The sequence below is a fragment of the Lissotriton helveticus genome, chromosome 7 (genome assembly GCF_964261635.1).
Source record: "Lissotriton helveticus chromosome 7, aLisHel1.1, whole genome shotgun sequence".
In the NCBI taxonomy this organism is placed as follows: Eukaryota; Metazoa; Chordata; class Amphibia; order Caudata; family Salamandridae; genus Lissotriton; species Lissotriton helveticus.
In genome coordinates, this window is record NC_136068.1 from 64,418,174 (window position 1) to 64,438,820 (window position 20,647).

Sequence of the window (20,647 nt, forward strand, 5' to 3'; positions counted from 1 at the left end):
AGGAGGCTCTGCGCCTCTGGCAATGGCTGGAACGCCAGGGCGTGACCCTGGTGGCTCAACACCTGGCAGGTTCTCAGAACGCCAGGGCGGACGAGCTCAGCCGTCGGTGCATGATGGATCACGAATGGCGTCTGAACTCGGACGTGGCGCAAGGCCTCTTTCAGCAATGGGGAGAGCCTTGGTTAGATCTATTCACCACCGAAGAGAACGCGCAATGTCATCAGTTCTGCGCGATGGAATTTCCAAGGCGGCACTCGCTCGGAGACGCTTTTCATCGCGAGTGGAGTTGCGGTCTGTTATACGCCTTTCCGCCTATACCACTTCTGCCCAGAGTGCTGAAGAAGATCAAGCGCGACCGGGCCCAGTCATCCTTGTGGCTCCGGACTGGGCACGAAGGTACTGGTATCCAGAGCTACTCAGTATGTCAGTCGATCCCCCGGTTCGTCTGCCCCTTCGGGAGGACCTTCTGTCGCAGCAGCAGGGGACGGTCCTCCACCCGAACCTGTCCAGTCTCCACCTCCATGCTTGGAGATTGAGCGGCGACAGTTGAGGCCATTTGACTTGCCTCCTGAAGTCTGTACTATCATTCTGGTAGCCAGGCGTCCCTCCACAAAGTCGGTATACGCCTGCAGGTGGAACAGATTTGTGGTATGGTGCACAGCAAAGGCTGTGGATCCTCTCTCTGACCCTCTTTCTGAGGTTCTCCTCTTCCTTCTTTCTCTTGCCCAGCAGGGCTCTGCTCTGGGCACTATCAAGGGCTACCTTTCTGCCCTTTCAGCCTTTCTGAGGCTGCCTGATCAACCTTCTTTATTCAAGTCCCCCGTTGTAAATAGATTTCTGAAGGGCATCACACACACGTTCCCTGCTGTTCCGTTTGTGATGCCTCAGTGGGACTTGAACCTGGTTCTTACGTTTCTGATGTGCGCTCCCTTTGAGCCACTTAATAACTGTCCTCTCCGCCTTCTTACTCTGAAGACTGCTTTCCTGGTTGCCATCACCTCTGCCAGGAGAGTGAGTGAGCTCCAGGCCCTTTCTTGTACTCCACCTTTCCTTTCAGTCCATCCGGACAAAGTGGTGTTGCGTACTAAGCCATCTTTCCTGCCCAAGGTTGTCACGGCCTTCCACATCGGGCAGTCTATCACCTTGCCAACCTTCTTCCCGCCACCGCATCCCTCTAAAGAGGAAGAGCGGCTCCACCGTCTGGACCCAAAACGCGCACTCTCATTCTACTTGGATCGCACACGCCAGTTCCGGGTGGATGACCAACTCTTTGTTGGTTACGTGGGCGCTAAGAAGGGGAAAACGGTGCACAAGAGGACCATCTCCCGGTGGATCATCTTGTGTATCCAGGCATGTTACTCCTTGGCTAGAAAGGAGCCCCCTGTTGGATTACGGGCTCATTCCACCCGAGCCACGGCGACTACAACTGCCCTGGGCCGGGGGGTGCCCTTACAAGGCATCTCTCAGGCAGCTACGTGGGCATCGCTGCACACGTTTGCAAGACGCTACTGCCTGGACAGCCAAGTCCGGAGGGATGGCTTCTTTGGCCGTTCTGTCCTCCAGGACTTTCTGGTGTGATTATTGGTTCGCAGACCCACCACCGGGGTTGGTATTGCTGGGGTATCTATTCTAAGGTAAGGAATCTAATACTAACGTGTCTCTTTCAGATGCACAAGTTACTACTTGTGTAACGATATATCTGTAAGAGATATTAGATTCCTTACCGACCCACCCATCCTCCCCGTTCTGCGAACCGATATCTAGGGTTAGGGTTACCCCCTTTCAGGGCCCTAGTTTCAATGGCACCAGTGTTGGTTTTTAACATGGCTCAGCGCTTCTGGCGTGGAAAAGCTGTGTCTAAGAACTGATGTCAGCACGCGGAGGCGGCGTCTAAGTACTCCTACGACGTCATCACGGCGCCGACGACGGACGCGGAGCCACAGACGATGCCTACCGACGTGCAAGGGTACTGCTACGCAAAAAATTTCCAGATCCAGTCTGACGCCTGGGGATATTCTAAGGTAAGGAATCTAATACTAACTAATGTCTCTTACAGATATATCATTACTAAGGGTGGGCGCCCGATTCGGCTACGCCCACGGAGTAGGCGTAGTGTTGCCTTCTACGCATTTTGCGTAGACAGCGTAGCCGGCAACACTACGCCCACTCCGTGGGCGTAGCCGAGTCGGCCGCCACCCGCCTCCCTCCCGCCCTCCCCTAGATACATTATTTAAGCTATTACAGTGATTAAAACAATATTAAAGCACTTACCTTGTCCGGGGCTCGTCCGGGGCTCCCTCTTTGAATAGCGTCCTTTTCCTGGAAACAAATGCGCATGCGCGGCAGCCCGCGCATGCGCATTGGTATCCAGGAAAGGACGCTATTCAAAGAGGGAGCCCCGGACGAGCCCCGGACAAGGTAAGTGCTTTAATATTGTTTTAATCACTGTAATTCCTTAAATAATGTATGTAGGGGAGAGCAGGAGGGAGGTGCGTAGTGGGGCTACGCGGAGTGCGGGAGTGGGCGTAGCTTCTCGCCCTCTCCGCGTAGCTCCGCGGAGCCCCACTACGCCCCACTACGCCCAGGGTTAATCATTACACAAGTAGTAACTTGTGCATTAGAGAACCAAATGCCAAGATATTTAATCTTCACACTATTCCAAGCAAAACCAGTCACGGCAAAAAGATGTGGAAGACAAGAATTGGTCAGAGGGAGGATCTCCGTTTTATCAGAGTTAATTTTGTATCCTGAGACAAGTGAAAATTCCGTGAATTCAGGCAATAACGGGGGACCAGAGACTTCAGGGTTTGAGATAAACAATAGAATGTCATCCGCATACGCAGAAAGCTTCAAGTGATGATCACCGTAAGGAAAACCAGAGATAGAGGCATTATTTCGGATAGAGGTGAGAAACGGTTAGAGAACCAGACAAAGAGAAGAGGGGAAAGGGGACAACCTTGACGAACACCCCTTTGGAGAGAAAAGGAAGAAGAAAGCTGACCATTAACCAGAACTGAAGCCTTGGGAGAAGCATACAACAAGGATATGAGAGAAATAAAGTTGGGACCAAATCCATGCCATTTTAGAGAAGCAAACAAAAAAGACCAGTCTACTCTATCAAAAGCCTTCTCAGCATCCACCGAGATGGCGGCTAAGGGAAATGAGAGAGAAGAAGCCTTATTGAGAACGTTTAAGAAGAGACGAGAGTTGTCAGAAGTAAGCCTTCCCTTAATAAAACCACATTGCTCCTTACCCACAAGATGAGGCATAAACGGATCCAAACGTAGAGCCAGTAATTTCGCAAAAAGTTTGTAGTCAGCATTAACCAGTGAAATTGGACGATAATTTTTACAATGTTTGGGGTCACGACCTTCTTTAGGAATAAGGCAAATGGTAGCATCCTGAAAAGAACCTTCTGATTTGCCAGAAGAATAAAACGATTGAAAGAAGGATAAAAGTTTGGGCAAAAGGAGGTCAGAAAAATGCAAATAAAATTCAACCGGAAAACCATCGGGCCAGGGGTTTTACCTTTAGTAAGAGAGGATAAAGCTGAAGAGAGTTCATGCAGTGAGATTTCAAGTTCCAGGATTGGAAGATTAAGGTGAGAGTTAGAAGGCGAAGGAATCCTATCTAGGTAAGCTTGAATCAGACAAGGGGTAGGAGGTGCTTCAGGGATATATAACTGTTGATAGAACGATTGAAATTGTTCGAGTATATCTTTGTTAGAGTGAAGGAGGGTGTTATCAGGAGAATAGATGGCTTCTATAAGGGTACGCTCTTTACGAGATTTAAGATAACTAGCTAGAAGTTTACCGGATTTATTGCGCCCACCGTAATAGCGTGCACTACTACGGAGGAGGATGGAAGAAGCATTATCAGTGGTGAGTTTATTGAAGGCAAATTTTGCTCGCGAAAGGTCAGGAGGCATGCATTTTTTAGAAGAAGTATAAAATTGATGTTCCAAATGTTTAATGTGGGAAAGAGAAAGCTTGCGTTTCTGAAGAAATTGCTTCTTTTTCTTAGAAACAAAATCAACGATGAAGCCTCTTGCGGTAGCCTTAAAGGAATCCCATAAAATGTGCGAAGGGGTAGAAGGATCTGAATTAAGTTGAAAGAAGTCATTAGTAAAAGAGCGAAATGAAGACGAGAAATTGGGATCAGTAAGAAGGGCAGAATTAAAACGCCAGCGAGAAGTTTTAGGATGGGGAGGAAGTAAATCCAGATCAGTTACAATAGGAGCATGGTCTGAGATAACGATAAGTTCAATAGAGGAAGACAGCAAATTTTAAGATAAAGGCTGAGAAAGGAAAATGTAGTCCAGACGAGAGAAAGAAAAGTGAGGAGGAGAGAAAAAAGAATAATCTAGAGTGTCCGAGTGTGCGAGTCTCCATGAGTCAGTAAGATGTAATTGAGAGATAGTGTCTAGAAATTGTTTGTGATTTGTGTGGAATAAAGCGGACTGTAGATTTGCGGTCAAGGAATGGATCCAAAAGAAGTGACTCATCTCTATGTTGAATGGCTTTGCTCAAAATTAAGGGCCAAAAAGAAGAATCAGGCTGAGTAGGACCATACACATTAAAGACGGTTAAAGGAAATGATTCAATTAAGAGTTTAGCCAAAATCCATCTGCCATCATCATCCTTTTCTACTAACAGAATTTTACATTTCAATTTGTTATGGATTAAAATAGCAACACAATTTTTCTTGTTAACGGAGGGGGAAAACAAGACGGGGCCAACCCAGGCTCTTTTCAACTTAAGGGATTCAAGTTCAGTAAGATGAGTTTCCTGTAAAAGGACAATATCAGGGGAATAGGAAGATAAATGTGAGAGTACTCTCTGCCATTTAATGGGGTTAATAAAACCTTTTACATTCCAGGAAACAACTCTGAATGTACAAATAAAACAAATTCAGTAACTTCAAACTGTGCTAAACAACATACAGACAACAGAGAACCGAAAAAGGAAGAGAAGAATGGAAAAAAAGAGAAAAGAGAATGATAAAAGGAGATATAGGCAAAACATCTAAAGAGGGAGCAGGAACAGGAAAAGGTAGAGAAGAAAAGGAAAGACAAGGAGGGAGGATACCAGAAAAAAAGAGACAGTACAAATCCAACAGGACGACTGAGCAAAACATACCTGAGAGGGAAATACAAAAGAAACTGGGGAAGTGGCGACACTCAACAAGACTAATCGCACGAAGGGAGGAGGTCCAAACCAGGACAAGGAAGACGAAGGAGCAAAAACTACACGGGGTTGGGAACAAACACCAGGAACCTGTATGAGGGCATAAGAAAAAGAAGACTAAATGACAATGAGGAAAATACACATCAAAGGTATGCTACAAAGAATAAACAAGGTATAAAAACAGGGGAAAGAAAATACATAGCATTATAGGACAATAAGAACCACAAAGCAGAACAAAACAGAATACAAATGAAATTTGAGAAATGCTAACGCAAACAGCCTAGGGAAGATAAAAAAGACAAAGAATAGGAGAAATTAATCAGCCAGTAGGAGGCGTGGAAGTATCCATGCCACTATTGGAATGAGATTGAAGAAAGTCATAAAGTTCTCCAGGATCTTAAAGTCCATGTTGGATTCTGATGGGTGACCTTGAAGATACAGGCATGAAATAAACCGTATCTAGCACCAAGAGCACGTAGAGGAGCATGCAGATTGAGAAATTCTTTTCTTCTCGAAGCAGTAGCATTAGAGACATCTTTAGACAGGAAGACCCTTTGACCCAACCAGGAAACTTGGCGTTTGGCTCTAGCTGCAGAAAGAACAGAGAAAAGGTCTGTAAATTTAAAAAACAGTATGATGACTCCACGAGGTCTTGGCGAGGAAGATGTGCGTGAACCAAGTCTGTGAGCACGTTGTATTGAAAGCATAGTTGACGGAGGCATATCCAATAATTTTGGAAGAAAAGATGTGAAGAACGTGACCGGATCATCCCCTTCCAAAGATTCCGGAAGGCCATAAATGCGAAGATTGTTCCTCCTGTTCCTATTTCCAAATCCTCATAGTGTTACTGAAGAGCAAGGACTGACTTCTCCAAGGAAGAGATACATTGAGCATGAGATGGTACCTACAAGACCTGTTGCTCCAATGAAGAAATCCTACCATCCATAGATGACCATTTATCTTTCAGAAGCTGCATCTCCTTGTTGGTATCTTAAACAAATGGGCGCAAGGTCCGAATCTCCTCCAGAATTAGTTCCATGGAAATAGGAGAAGATTGTTTATCAGGAGACAGAGGATCTTGTTTGAGGCGCTTGGAAGAGGAGGTAGGTGGAGAAGATTTTGTAGAAATGGAATGCGCAGAAGAAGAGCGGTTAGGAGCAATACCAGCCATTGGAACATCAACAGACTGTGTGGAGACGGCAGAAGAATTTGGGTCTTGAGGCCTTCGAGAGAGCACAAAGACAAATTTCGGTTTGGGCAATTTGGTCATAGGCTAACACGGCTAGTGGGAGTAGGCAATGGAAAGCCAAAAGCGGAGAAAGGGTAGAGTCTCCACATCAAAACAAAACCCGAAGACAAAAAGGAGCCACGCAGCACAAAAAGGCTACATGCAAAACAGCATCGGTTATTCACTTGAAAAATTTGGCATGACAAAAATTGTGCGTTTAAAACCTGCAATATACAGATCAAAAATATGGAGAAGTCGAGAAACATCTGAGGAAAACAAGAGAGCCACTTTGAAACTTCAAACAACAGTGGAGAATTACAGAATTCCTTTGAAACACGTAGTAAAGAGCAGGATCTATTCCACATAGAGTTTTGTTGAAGATTGACATCACATCATGTTGAAACAGCCAGAGCAAGGACGTTGTTTAATTTATTGAAAGCTGCGCCATAGCGGGATTATAGAGCCAAAAAGTCAATGAGAATTATAAAAAGACAGGCCAACGATACATAAGAATGCATAGTAGCAATATAATCCAATAATCCAATAGGGAAAGAAGCCAGGGACCAGCAGGAGAAATGTTCAGTATTGAAAGGGCAGATACAACTGCCGGTCAGGAGGACAAAATGGCGTTTGGGAGTGCCTGAGGAAAAGCTTCATGGCAGAGAAACACAGCAACTTCAGCGCGCATCCACCAAAAACAATAATGAGCAGTATCCAGGTGAGGGCGCAGCTTATATATAGGCAAGCAGGAGAGCCCGTGACACAACTTCAATGAAAAACAGCTCTTACAACGCGAGTCCCGCAATTAGCACTCAATCGCGGGACTCGCACAAAATGGCGGCAAACATCGCTCCAGAAATGCGCTGAGGTAAAGGAGAAAACGTGCGTCATAAGGAGCAGGCAAGATAATTACCAGAGTCCAAGAGGAAACGAAGCAGCCGACATAAGGGCAAGCAGGAGAACCCGTGTCACAGTTTCGGTGGAAAGCGGCACTCACAACACGAGCTTCGCAATTAGCAATCAATCGCGGAGCTCGTCGAAAATGGCGGCAGGCACCACTCGGCAGGCGCGATGCAATAAAAACAGCAAACTCGCCTCACAGGAGCACCAAAGACATCCACCAGGGTCCAGGACTGATCAGGAGGGCTGACATCAGACGAAAAGCCCAAAAGGTCAGCGGAGCGTGCAAGAAACGAGCATTGAAAGTCCCGGTGCGGCGGAGCCCCACACCTAAGTGGCCATCTTGAGTGACGCCGAGACCACGACCCGATAAAAGATTTTTAACCAAGCGGGCTGCTATGAATTGCATCAAGCATGATGTTATGACCTCAACTGATCATGATTCTTTTTAAAAGAGTTTTATTTAACTGGCTGCTGCGAACTGCATTATGCACTTTATTTGGCACCCTTCTGTACTTTAACCACCGTAATGCCACCTGACACAAAGCATCGGTCACCTGGCCAAGCACAATGTCACAGTCCTGTTAACACTATGAGGGCATCGAGCAAATTTGTGCACTTGCCTCCACTTATTGTTTGCACTTAACAATCCTGATGCCAATGCTCTTACTGTCTGTAATCTGTCTCAATCTATATTTTAACCCTTTTTCTAATTCGTTTTTCATCGATATGGCAATGTCTTGTATATGTGAAGGTTGGTGTTAATCATGCATAATAAACATATTAATCTTATTATGATATTCGCCATTCCATAATAGCACTTTGCATTGCTTTTAACTGTTTTCCTTTCCACCACCTCTTCCATCAGACGTTTCTTTGGCCTCCCCTCACCCTTCAAATGAAATTGCCTCTTTTTTTCTGAGTTCAAAAGAGCGGTAACACTCCAATTCACCAAAGATAATATGTTTACCTTAGTACTGGAGAAGATGTGTTGCATCCAGGGAGCATCTGCTTTCCCTATCAGTTGTATGGCTTGCATTTTAGCAATTTGATACATCACATCTTTCCACCTTGTCCCCTAGTTCATATTCCTTTTTTGACCTCCCACTGGATTTTTTAGGAGTAACTTAATAACCCTTGCATTATCTTACAGTTGAACCCTTACGTATATCCCTTCTTCCTAAGCCTCTACTGCCAAGTATACCACATACATTCAGTGCTAGTAACTTGTTTCATTCTTATCTTTGATTAATTGTCGAAGTAACAAAATCTGATACTTCCTTATGCATCAGAAATTCAGCAATCCACAAGACCTCTGCTTTGATTATTGAGCTATTTGAGCCTAAACTCCCAACGCTTTTAACTCTGAGATAATATTTATGAACTTTTTTATGCTTTGTCAGCAGGCTCAAATGATAAATCAAGAAGACCATTTAAAGAAAAGCCTACCGAGGTCCTAGTTGACTTCACGGCCCTTACCTCTTCAAAGACCTGCTCTTTAATTCTGTATGCAATAATAGTGTGTGCTGGACCATCTTTCCTAGACTTCCAAAATTGAATCATATGCCACTAGCAATTGTTTCATTGTTTGACTTTTCTTTTGAATCAGCCACTAATGTCTTTCTGAGGAAATTTGTGGTTTACTGCTCCACTTAAGGAAGACCCCACTTCTCCATCCTATGGGACTCCTACGATGTTGTTATTTATTCTTCGAAATTTATTCTCTAGATAGATTCTTCTACAGTTTCCACTGTAAATTGCTCAACCCTGAATCAGTGTCTTTTTTTCCTTGTATGGCAGCAGCCTTCCATGTTAGTAATAACTTTTCCACAGTTAATTTATAACTGAAGATCTTCTCTAATGTCTCTAGTACAGTCACTGTCCTTTTAAACTCTGCTAAATAGTTTTTCTAAATTCTTCTGCATCATTTAGTTGTTTTCCCTTTTTTCTAAAACTTTAGTGATTATCCGCAAATACAGAATTACTTTTTCAAAATGTTCTTGCATCATTAGTCTGATCCTGTCCTCCTCGCGCTACTGTTGACTAGGATGGCGGGAGCCTGGCTCAGAGTCAAAGAAGCACCTTTTCTCAGTAAATTAGTGTTTAAAAAGCTAAATAAATAAGTAAACCTTCTTTCCTCTGTTTTCTGTATTTTATGCTTGTTATGCTTGTTTCCATTTTTTTGCTGAGAACCCCTTTTTACTATCAAAGTGAGATTTTTCATTTGGCTGTGATCTTCTTTCTTTTCATTATTGTCTTCCTTATTTATTGTGAGGATATGACCAACCGGGAAGGTTTCCAAAGAAGGACCGTCCTCTTTTGCCTATGGTACCTATGCCATCTTCTCCCTTTCTGTCAGTTCCTTAGTGCTTTCTAGAATTTGAATATGCAAAGCAGACTCCGATTCTTGTCATGGAGTAATGCATTTCATATTTCCAAAACAAAAAGAGATCACTAGGTTTATGTCCCTTGTACAACCTTTTTGATGGATTAGGGGTTTAAAGAACTCCTTCATTACCTTGAATGACTATTGTATTCCCCTGGAGATTCCCCACTCCCTTCTTTTCCTCAGGCTACTCTTCCATCGTGCTTCTCAGCACTAAAGGGGTGGCATCTTTTCTGTATGGCCTTATCCTTCTGCACGAAAAGTTTATTGTCCAAGTCGAGTAACTGTGAAGATTTAAAAAATATTGCACTTCATTTTTGGGTTACGTCTGAGACAGTGCATGACCTTGCAAGTCTCTTGTAAATAATAAAAACGAATCCCCGTCCATTACTAATTCCTGTAATATTGGTTGGCTTCAACATCACTCTCATTCCCTTGCTTATTGTTGGGGAGAGCCTCCGGTTTCACGTTCTGTTCATGTGTTTATCTGTTCAGTGGAGCAAGGACTAAGTAAAGCTTCCCATCTGCGGCCTTGTCCTTCCACTGGCCGTACACTTCTGGAGGTATCTTTTTCAATTTTCTTTGTTGCACTCTACACAAGTGCATGTGTTTCCTTACTCCCCCTAACTGCTGTGTGTCGTGACACCTCCTTCCCTCCAGTGGTGCTTGAACTGTCCTCCTCCCACACTCCTCCCCCTGGTCGTGCTGTTACTTGCTTTCTCACTCTCCAGGTGTAGCTTGCTCTTTCTCTCCCTGTCTCAGTCTGTGGTCTTTCTTGCACCGCTTCTCTCCCTCATATTGCATGCCCATCCCATCCTCCATCATTTTATGCCTCCCATACAGGCCCCCACCAGCCTTGTCCTGTGTTGCTGGTTTATATTTTGCAGTTTAAAATATTGGTTTCATTGCTCCCTTTTTCATACCCTATGGGATAGTGTCTGCCAGGGAAACTAAGAAGCTAAGGCGGAAACCCCAGCACTGATTTTGGTTTTAGGGACAGTGAAAGTAGGGGTAAGATAGACAGGCCCCCTCTTTTATGGCGTTTGCTTGCACTTTGCAGTCTCTTATGGTAAAAGTACTGATGATGACACTGTGGTAACTCCTATTCAGGAGAACAGACACGGTGTATTACCTTCTACTCATGAGGTATCTTCTAGTTTCTTCTTCTTATTTCTCCTTTCCTTTTTCTAAAATTAATTTTCTTTTCCTCTTCATCTTATTGCTCTGCGCTTTCATCTGATGTCATCTGGACAAGATTGGGTCTAAGGTTACACTGTGAAAAGAACTAAGCAATGAGAAATACCTTTCATTTCTTCTCTGGTGGGGATATCAACTACCCATGACCCTATGCAGTTACTCCACCCCAGGTTAATTTGTATTCTTTGACCAAGAAAGTAGTATCTGCCATGCCATCTTTTGGTAACCCATCTTTGTGGCCACCTGAAATAGACCAGACTATGCCTCACTGTTTCATTGTGCCAAGGTTCACACACTCTGTGTATGAAGTGGGACTTGGCTTTGGACACATACTCTGCATGTTGTGCTATCTGAAGATGTAGATTTTATGCTTCTGCTCTTCCAAGGCACTCCCTCGTCTTGCTTTTGCCAGCCTCCTGGGGGATCCCTAAGGCCCCGTGAGATCCCTTCAGGCAGCCCTTGTCCCCTGGGGTCACGCTGGAGCTTCCTACATTTCCTTTGTGCTCCCGCCAAGCAGCATTTTCTCTTGGCTCCTGTCAGTGGGAGCAAAACGCTGTTTTCCCTGCCAGTTTAAGGATAGGCATGATGCTATGCAACTGATTTACTCTGTACCGGGGGATGAGCTCTCAGGGACAGCATTGTGTCAGGATGTGATCCCTGGCAGCAGAGCTAGCTTGGGGAGGGCCGCCCCACTCACTGCCACTCCCCTGCTAAACTTCATGTAGTTGGATTCTGTTTTTAGGCTGGGATTAGGGTATTTAAGAGTCACTGACCTTGCCTGCTTAAAGATTTGCTACGGTATCTTATCCATTTGAAGGAATGTTGGCTGATTTGATGATCAGATCTTGAATATGCGCCTCAGATGGATTTACTGTAAGGTGCTAGGTTCTGCAGTCATTCTACAGCTTTGCCCCAGTACGCGTTATGAATGTGCACCATACTTTGAATTTGGCCCATGAATTTACTGGGAGTCAGTGGAGCATTTTAAGGGTAGTTTGTTGTGGTCTGCGCAAGTAGATTGAGGCAGATTCTGGTTGACTGGTCTTTGGTTGTTAGAGCCTGGAAAATAATTTCTTCAGCCGATCGTTTTGGACAGTGTTAGAGTAGTTGAGGCATGTCGGGATGAGCGCTCACATCAGCTCGGTTTGAGCGTCAGTATGAAAGAGTGGGAGACTTTTCTGGAGAAGTGAGAACAACTTGGGATCGAGAATCACTAGCTCTGTCATGGCACCATTCATTGCACAGAAAGCTGTCCATCCTGTGGAACACCCAGTTCAAGAACAAGGTAATGAATAAGGTTGCTTTCTATCGATCATCTTCCATATGGAAGTCTATTTGCATATCAACAGCATACATTTGAAGTTCAGCTGCAAATGTTCACTGAGGTATGCCAGGTGGCATACATAGATCCTGAGAAAGTACCAGAGAGATGATCCTTGTGGAGCACTGTTTATGACTGGGCATTTGATTGATCCAAATGAACAGGTACTGAATTTTGGCTCTAGTTGGTCAGGGATGATAGTGCCCATTGCCCTGCTTTTCTTTAGATTCCTCCCCTGTGTGTTAGCCTTTCCTTTTTGTTTGGACATTGGTATTGTATTCCACAAACAGGTCTGGGATAATCTGAGCTGTTTTTCTGATTGAGACAAAGGAGATGTTCTTCCCTCATGATTGCGATGTTTTGGTTCCCCTTGCATGTTGCAGTACAGATCGGTGGCCCTGGAGAAGAGGTTTCAGTACCATACACATTTGAATTTTACTCCGAAAGAGGTGGTTGGAGATAGACCGGGCAGTTTATTTGGGTCAGTCAACTTATTGTTTTCTTTCAGTAGCGGGTGGCGATTATAGTGGGCTTCAGCATGTTAGGAAGAGTTAGAAAAGATGACTTGCTTGAGGCCAGTGGTTGAACGAAGGTCAGTTGGCCCATTAAAGACTTTTGTTTGGGGGGTAGGGAGGTTTTCTGAACCCTGACTGTGGAGAATGTTATGATTATGAGCTTTAGGAGGCTGGTGTAGGAGTACTGGCTGTGGGTGAAGCAAATGTAGGTGTTCCAGCTGCTTTGAGAAATGTAGAAATGCAAGCTTTGGGGAATGCTGTAGGTGCACCACTGGGGAATGGTGCAGGAGCCATGGCTTGCTGGTAATGGGTACTGGTACAGGAGCCTTGGTCATGGGGAATGGTGAAAGTGCCTTTGTAGTGGATTGGGGAATGGTGTTCTTCAGCTAGCTGTGGGAAATGGTATGAGAGGCTTAGCTGCAAACCGTTGTGTTTAAGAGCTGTTTGAGTAATACCCTGATGAAGCTTTGGATACAGCTGTTGGTGTCTAAGAGATGGAGTATGGTAAAGTAGTGCTACATATTTGGGATTATATTGGTTGTTTTCATGGGGTGGCGATAAAGATCTGGCTCTGAATTTAAATGTAGGAACTGTGAGTGAATGCAGGTTCCTTCCACTGGCTTTGAGTGGTCAAAGAGAAGCAGTAGTTTTGGGGACAATATAGAAGTGTTTGGTGTTGGCAGTGCTCCAGAGAAGGTTCTGAAATGGAGCTATGTTCCTCCATAATTTTGGAAAATGAAGTACAATTATGTTTTAGGGAGTTAAGAACATAATTCTAGCCAAACCTGTTTTCTTTTTTTAACTAATGCCTTTTTTGTGTCACATAAATGAACAGATGTATTTTTCACTATGTGTCCTTATTTGCTCATCTGTGCTTGGAACATATTTAAAGCATTTGGCCCGAAGCTTTTGTGGGATTCCCAGTATACTTTTTTCATAAATATTCTGTTGGAGGTATTTACCCAATTGTACTCTTAAGCAAGCCAACATTCTATTTCTCTGGTGATCTGCATATAAGGTTATATATTAATGCTGACTGTTGGATGGTGTAGCAGTGCCGTTGGTATAGGAAGGTCGTAATGTGCTGGGGGGTGGAGGGGGGTGGTGATGTAGGACCAGTAGATGGGTGACTAATCTTAGATGCTAGATGATGTGGGAGGGAGGAAGGGATGTCTGGTCGTGTGCAGGATGATGTAAGAAAAAGAGGATGTAGCAGAGGTATATAACATTTGGGCGTCTTGGCGATATGGTAAGTTTGTCTGTGGTGCATGATGTGGGGATGCTGATTTTGGTTGCTTTCTTAATGCTAGCTTTTGGGCATACTGAACAGGGGAGGAGTAGTAGCTGTGTGGCAGACTGCAAGCTGTAGAAGGAACTCTGGCACTTGTAGGAGTTGGTATCAGAATGCTTTCTAGGTGCACTTGATAAATTCACTAACTATGGCCAAGGACTGTCCACTGGGATGGTGCAAGAGTGGTGAAAGTGATCGACTTTGTAGAAGTTCTGTATTTAAGAGATCAATTCCTTCTGATCTGCTCCGATGTCTGCTTTTAATTTCTCCCTTATAGTGATGGCAGCTCATTCCAGATGGATCTGCTGTATCTTTCACTTACCCATGTGAAATATGACCTTGCACGACGGCTCTGCAACAGCAGCGACCCTAGTATTAATCCCTATTTCCCAGCGGAATGGCGGTTCTACTGGATGGAGCTTGGTCAATGGATAGAGTATGAAGAGGTAACTTGACGTAAACTGGATTTGGACGAATAAACAGGTATCAATATGTTGGGTGTCAGCAATCCTCAGCGAAACGGCAGCCATACATTTTGGGGGAAAAGGCATGCAATGTGATTAGGAAAATACAGAGACTTCACTTTGTTTTGCGAGATAATAGGTCAATGCCTGGGCCATAGTGCATTTGTGGCTATTATTGGAAGTGGCTTAGACCCCAAAGGCAGGGTTGCAAGTTCCAGATCAGTCTTGGCGGAACTATGCATGGGCTTGATGATCACAGACAGTACATTCAATACTTCTTGTGAGGCTTGCTGCTGTTGTACAGTATACTCATTAAGGGAATCAAAAGGAATATGATGGACCATAGTGAAGAAATACTCCGCAAGAACTTTGCAATTTCTAGTCTCGCAGGCAAACTATGAGCAGTGTCAGCAAGGTGAATGAAGGCTGGAGTAGTAATTTGGGGAGTTGGAGGTCATCACTGTATAGGGTGAGTTCAAGAATTGCATTATCACATTCATCAAAAAGGAATCATGGGTACAGCTCCTTGCGCATTAGTGGGCAAGTGAGTGCTGATCGAGTGTAAAGAAAGATTCAAGCCCTGCCTGTATCCTTCCAGCAAGTTCAGGTAAGTGTTTACTTTGTAAATAGAATGGCAGCTTCTCTGTTGGGAAACGGGCAGTGTGCAGTTACCTTTGATGCAAAGGCCACTCCTTATTACAGTGACGTCCCACATAGATTAACAAATGATTAGGCTTGCAGCAACGATTGATGGTCAGACCCATAGTGGGATCCAGTACCGAGTGATCAACTGGTCACTGCAGATGAAGCGTTGGAAGGAGGGGCATCCTAAGAAACCTGAGGCTGTGGAGTTGCAAATATTGAGCCCTCTCCTTGTCACCTTGGAGCTTGTTGGTTTACTGGAGTTGGTCTGAAGGCAGATGGATAGGCTGGGGCTGGAGAAGCGTGGGTCCAGAGGTGCAGGTGCTCATTTGAAATGAGCAGTATGCACCCCGTGGGAATCCCCTAGCACTTCACAGCAGTATTGGAGGTGAGCATAATTTAGTATGGGCCCTTCCGGCAGGGTTGAACAGCTGGCTTTCGCTGATGAACCTTCATGAAAACCCAGCTTCCAAGTCGTGCCTGGCTTCGGTAGAGCAGTCACCCCGGAGAGCATGAAGATAAGAATGGTTTTTCCAGAAATAGTGACTCAATTGTCTACAATATTGCAAGACAATGTCACCATTCAAATGAAAGTTTAGAATTACAGATGACATAGGAGCATTGGAAGGGAGCATCATTGGTTAGCATGTTATTATTTCATAGGAACTCAATCTAGTTCTTTGGAAGGGAATGGCTCAGATTGCCCAGAGGGCCAAGTGAATGGCATTGGGCTATTTCATTTGGGTCACTTACCATATTTTAGCTACCTTATTCCTTACTTTTCATGGGAATTCTGTGTGATAGAGATAGTAACAATGTTGTCTGATTCCTAGAGCTTTGCACACATATTGGACTATGAAAAAAATGAAGTGAGCCCTGTCGTTAGCAAAACCTTAGAGGAACTCCAAACCGGGAGATTAATTATTTCTTGTATACTGTCTGCTTGATTTCAGGGGTAAACTTCCACCCAGCCTGAAAACATACATACAGTCACAAGTAGGAGCTCCAAATGGGCATCTAAACAAAGTCCATGTGCAAATGGACAAGTGCCCCCAGGAAGTGGATGGTCCGCGGGGTGGTCATGATTCTTTTCTTAATATTGTTGGCTTGACATATAGCACAAGAGTGACAATACATTTGGGCATTTTCAGGCATGAAAGGTTCATACCATCTCATCCGACAAGGGCAGTACGATGATACAGGAGATGCATGTTGGAGAACAAACGTTTCAGGGTTGCACTCTCCTGTTGCTGTCCCTCAACACACCATTGGGGTCCCTTTTACAGACCTTATTAATCCAGGTCTGTATTTCAGTGTCCGGAGCCCGTTCCTGTAACACGGACAGATCCTTGAGAGGAGGCACAAGGAATACATCAGTTTGTATTATGTTTATCATGATTTCATCTTCAGAAGACTGAGCAGCTTTCTTAGCAGCTTGATCTGCTAGGGCATTTCCCTAAGATAACTAATTTTTCAAGCATTGATCAGCAGCACATTTGACATGCACAAATTTAAAGGCTAACATTAATGCTTCTAATAGATTTTGGACATACATGCCATGGGAGGTCCTTGCAGAATTTAGGAACCTTTTTTGCATCCACATAAAATCCCCAAATCATGGGCCATTCCAAAAGGATACTTGAAGTCGGTGAACACCATGAAAAATATGTGTCCCCAGTACACAGGCATGGCTCCCAGTACACAGGCATGGCTAAGGGCAACATGTATAGCCACTTGGGCAGAGTAGACTTGGGGTAGATGTCGACTTTCAACAAGTTTATCTAGGGTACACACATGATGTGGCACTACTTGGGCTCCTGCATTATTTTTTAGACTTGAACCATCTTCAAAATAAATTGATTTGCTGTGGGGAATGATGCATCAGACACAATGCAAGGTTGGTTCCAAATGTTTTCTGGCTCACATGAATTCATAAGGCTCTTTCTCCTGAAAGGTGGGCATCAAAGTGGCTGGGTTCAAAGCAGTTCACAAAAAATCTGTAAATGTCAGAATCTGAAAGAGACACGTTAGTATTAGATTCCTTACCTTAGAATATCCCCAGGCGTCAAACTGGATCCGGAAACTTTTGCGTAGCAGTACCCTTGCGCGTCGGTAGGCTTCGTCTGCGGCTCCGCGTCCGTCGTCGGCGTCGTGGGCGCCGTGATGACGTCGTCAGAGTACTTAGACGCCGCCTCTGCGTGCTGACGTCAGTTCTTCTTTTTTCCGCGCCAGCAAGCGCAGATCTGGAAAAAGCAGTAACCCTTAGTCAATTTTTGACTAACTTTTTGGATCATTTTGATCATTTCTCGAAGTCTTACGACTCCGATTGGTGCCGTAGTCAAGTCAAGTCAAGAATTTGTATAGCGCACTACTCACCTAGAGGGTCTCAAGGCGCTTGAGGGAGAGGGGTTCATTACTGATCAAACAACCAAGTCTTGAGTTGCTTTCTGAAGGAGAGGTGGTTCTGTGTAAGGCGGAGGTGGGTGGGGAGGGAGTTCCAGGTTTTGGCTGCTAAGTAGGAGAAGGATCTTCCTCCCATGGTGGCTCTCCGGATGCATGGAATCGCGGCGAGGGCTTGGTTGGACGATCGTAGTTGACGGGTAGGGGTGTAAAAGGTCAGGCGGGTGTTGAGGTAACTTGGTCCTAGGTCGTGGAGGGTCTTGTGTGCGTGGGTGAGGAGACGGAACGTGATTCTCTTGTTGACGGGGAGCCAGTGTAGGTCTCTCAGGTGGCCGGATATGTGGTTGTGGCGGGGTACGTCTAGGATGAGTCGAGCGGAGGCGTTCTGAATGCGTTGAAGTCTTTTCTGCAGTTTGGCAGTGGTTCCGGCGTAGAGGGTGTTTCCGTAGTCCAGTCGGCTTGTGACAAGTGCTTGGGTGACCGTCTTCCTTGTTTCGGTGGGGATCCATCGGAAGATTTTTCGGGGCATGCGTAGGATGTTAAAGCATGATGATGAGACGGCGTTGACTTGTCTGGTCATCGAGAGGGAGGAGTCTAGGATGAATCCCAAGTTGCGAGCATGGGATGCTGGGATGCCTGGCTTTAAGCACTGCGAGGATTGCGACCGCACGATGTCGGTTACGCATCCTCACCACCTGTGTCTAACTTGTCTAGGCGTCGACCACGACGACAAGGCGTGCTCCGACTGCCGGGCCCTCTCTTCGAAAGCCAGGCGGGAGCGGTCCCGCAGGCGACTCGAACTCCGGCAGTCGGTCCCGCGCCGCGAGAGGTCGAGGGACAGGTCGCGGGCTCGGAGCCACCACAGTTCCGAGAGTAGGCCGCACTCCTCTGGGTCGAAGTCATCATCAGGTAAGAAGCACAAGAGGTGTCATCGCTCTTCGGACTCCCCCCGACGCTCGCGCGATGCGGCCGGGGGTTCGGGTGACACCACCCACGCGGCTCCGTCGGAGTCGCGGGCGCCGCGTCCAGCTCCACACCCTCCGGTCCCTGGGCAAGACGCGACGCCTGAGGAGATCGAGCGCTTCCTCATGTCCATGAGTAAACTCTCTCCTCCGATGGGCTCCGCGGCGCCTTCGGGCCCAGCGGACCCGTCTGGGGCCTCCGTTGGGTGCTTCGGCCCTGACGCCTTCGGGCCCGGCGCCGCAGGGCTCCACAATCCCGATGCCGCCGGTGCCTTAGGGTACGACCTCCCCGGCGTCGGACCACCAGGTGTCGCCTCCGGCGGCGCCGTCCCCGATGCCCCCTTCGTTCCTGTTCCGACGTCGGGACGGCCCCGATGGGCGCCGCTCCAGACGTCGTTTGGGGAGTTTCACTTCTATGAACAGGCCCCATTGATTGAGAACCCTGAGTATCAGGAGATGGGTGATGAAGGGGATTGGGAGGGGTCTGAGGACCCTCTGACCCGAGAGTGTCAGTCTCATGAGGACTGGGCAGGAGACCTTGGGGAGGCCAGTGGCCTGGACACCTCTCCAGACACTGGTTTTGTCTCCCCTCCTACCGTGGCTTCGGAGGAGGGGGCAACCTACAGTGTGGTGTTGATGAGGGCTGCCAAGGCCTTGGGCCTTGAGCTCCCCGTCGCGGCCGTGAGGACTAATCTCCTCACTGAGGTCCTTAAACCGCAGTCCAGCTCGGCCGAGCCTCTGCTGCCCTTTAATGAGGCCTTGACCGACGTTCCTCTGAGCACCTGGTCCAAGCCCGCTACGGGTTCGCCCGTAGATAGGAACGTGGCCAGACGCCACTGCCCAGCCCCGGGCGACCCATGTTTCCTGTCCACCCATCCCACCCCCGAGAGCCTGGTCATCCTGGCCTCCAAATCCCAGACCGCATTCCTGTCGGCGCCGCCGGACAGGGAATCCAAGAGGTACGAGCAGTACGGTAAAAAGATCTTCTCGTCCCTTAGTATGGGACTGCGGTCTTCCAATACCGCATGCCTCTTGGGCCGCTACACCCACTCTCTGTGGGATACGGTTGCGGAAGTGCTGCCAGAGTGTCCGTTGGAAGTACGGGCCAAACTCGGCCAAGCCCTTGTGGGGGGCAGGATGCAGCCAAATATTCTATCCGGTGTGGGCTGGATACCACCGACTCACTAGGTAGAACGATGGCAACGACGGTGGCGGTCAGACGCCACGCCTGGTTGAGGTCCGCCAACTTTTCGGCCGATGTCCAAAACACACTGATGGACATGCCGTTTGATGGCCGTCGCCTCTTTGGCGACAAGGCAGACCATGCGCTTGAGCGCTTTAGGGACTCCAGGGCTACGGCCAAGTCCTTGGGCCTCTCGGCCCCGCGCCAGCAATCGGCTGCCTTTCGCTCCTTTCGTGGCCACGGAAGGGGTGTACCCACACGTGCTGCCAGCCACGCTCCGCAAGGTAATACCCAACGTGGTGGCGGCCGTAGGAACCGCCGTCCCGGCGGTCGGTGACAACGGCGAGGTCAGTCCACACCTTCCCCCGCAGCATCCGCCTCTAAACCCTCCTAGTCCGTGCTTTCAGGCCCATGTGACGCCAGTGGGGGGCAGGGTTCGCCATCACCACCTCCACTGGCGCACTGTCACTTCGGACAGGTGGGTGCTGCAAATCGTCCGAAGAGGCTACTCCCTCCCCTTCGAGGCGACTCCTCCAGCCATGCCACCGCAGAACCACCGTGTATCGGGGGATCATTTGCGACTTCTGCAGGAGGAAGTTACGGCCCTCTTGGCCATGGGGGCCATCGAGCGCGTTCCTGGCCCGGAAATAGGGTGTGGTTGCTACTCCCACTACTTTCTGGTACCCAAGAAGGGCAAAGGGGGCCTACGTCCTATCTTGGACCTAAGGAACGTCATCGGCTTCCTCCGGAAGGAGAAGTTCAAAATGCTGACACTGGCTCAGGTCCTAGCTGCCCTGGACCCAGGAGACTGGATGGTAGCGTTGGACTTGCAGGGCGCTTATTTCCACATCCCCGTCCTGCCGGCCCACCAGCGCTACCTGCGGTTCACGGTTGGCCATGAGCACTTTCAGTTTACCGTGCTCCCCTTCGGCCTTACCAGCGCCCCACGGGTGTTCACAAAGGTGATGCCGG

At 47.0% G+C, this 20,647-nt stretch overlaps 1 protein-coding gene across 3 annotated transcripts in view; it reads left to right on the top strand.

Moving 5' to 3' along the window:
- LOC144768064 (protein mono-ADP-ribosyltransferase TIPARP-like) overlaps positions 1–20,647 on the top strand; it is a 121,773-nt gene that overhangs the window by 57,782 nt on the left and 43,344 nt on the right. For all 3 annotated transcript variants that reach the window (XM_078651437.1, XM_078651435.1, XM_078651436.1), the window contains exon 4: positions 14,302–14,470. In XM_078651437.1, coding sequence (XP_078507563.1) covers positions 14,302–14,470 — 169 coding nt within the window. The remainder of the gene's footprint in view (positions 1–14,301; positions 14,471–20,647) is intronic.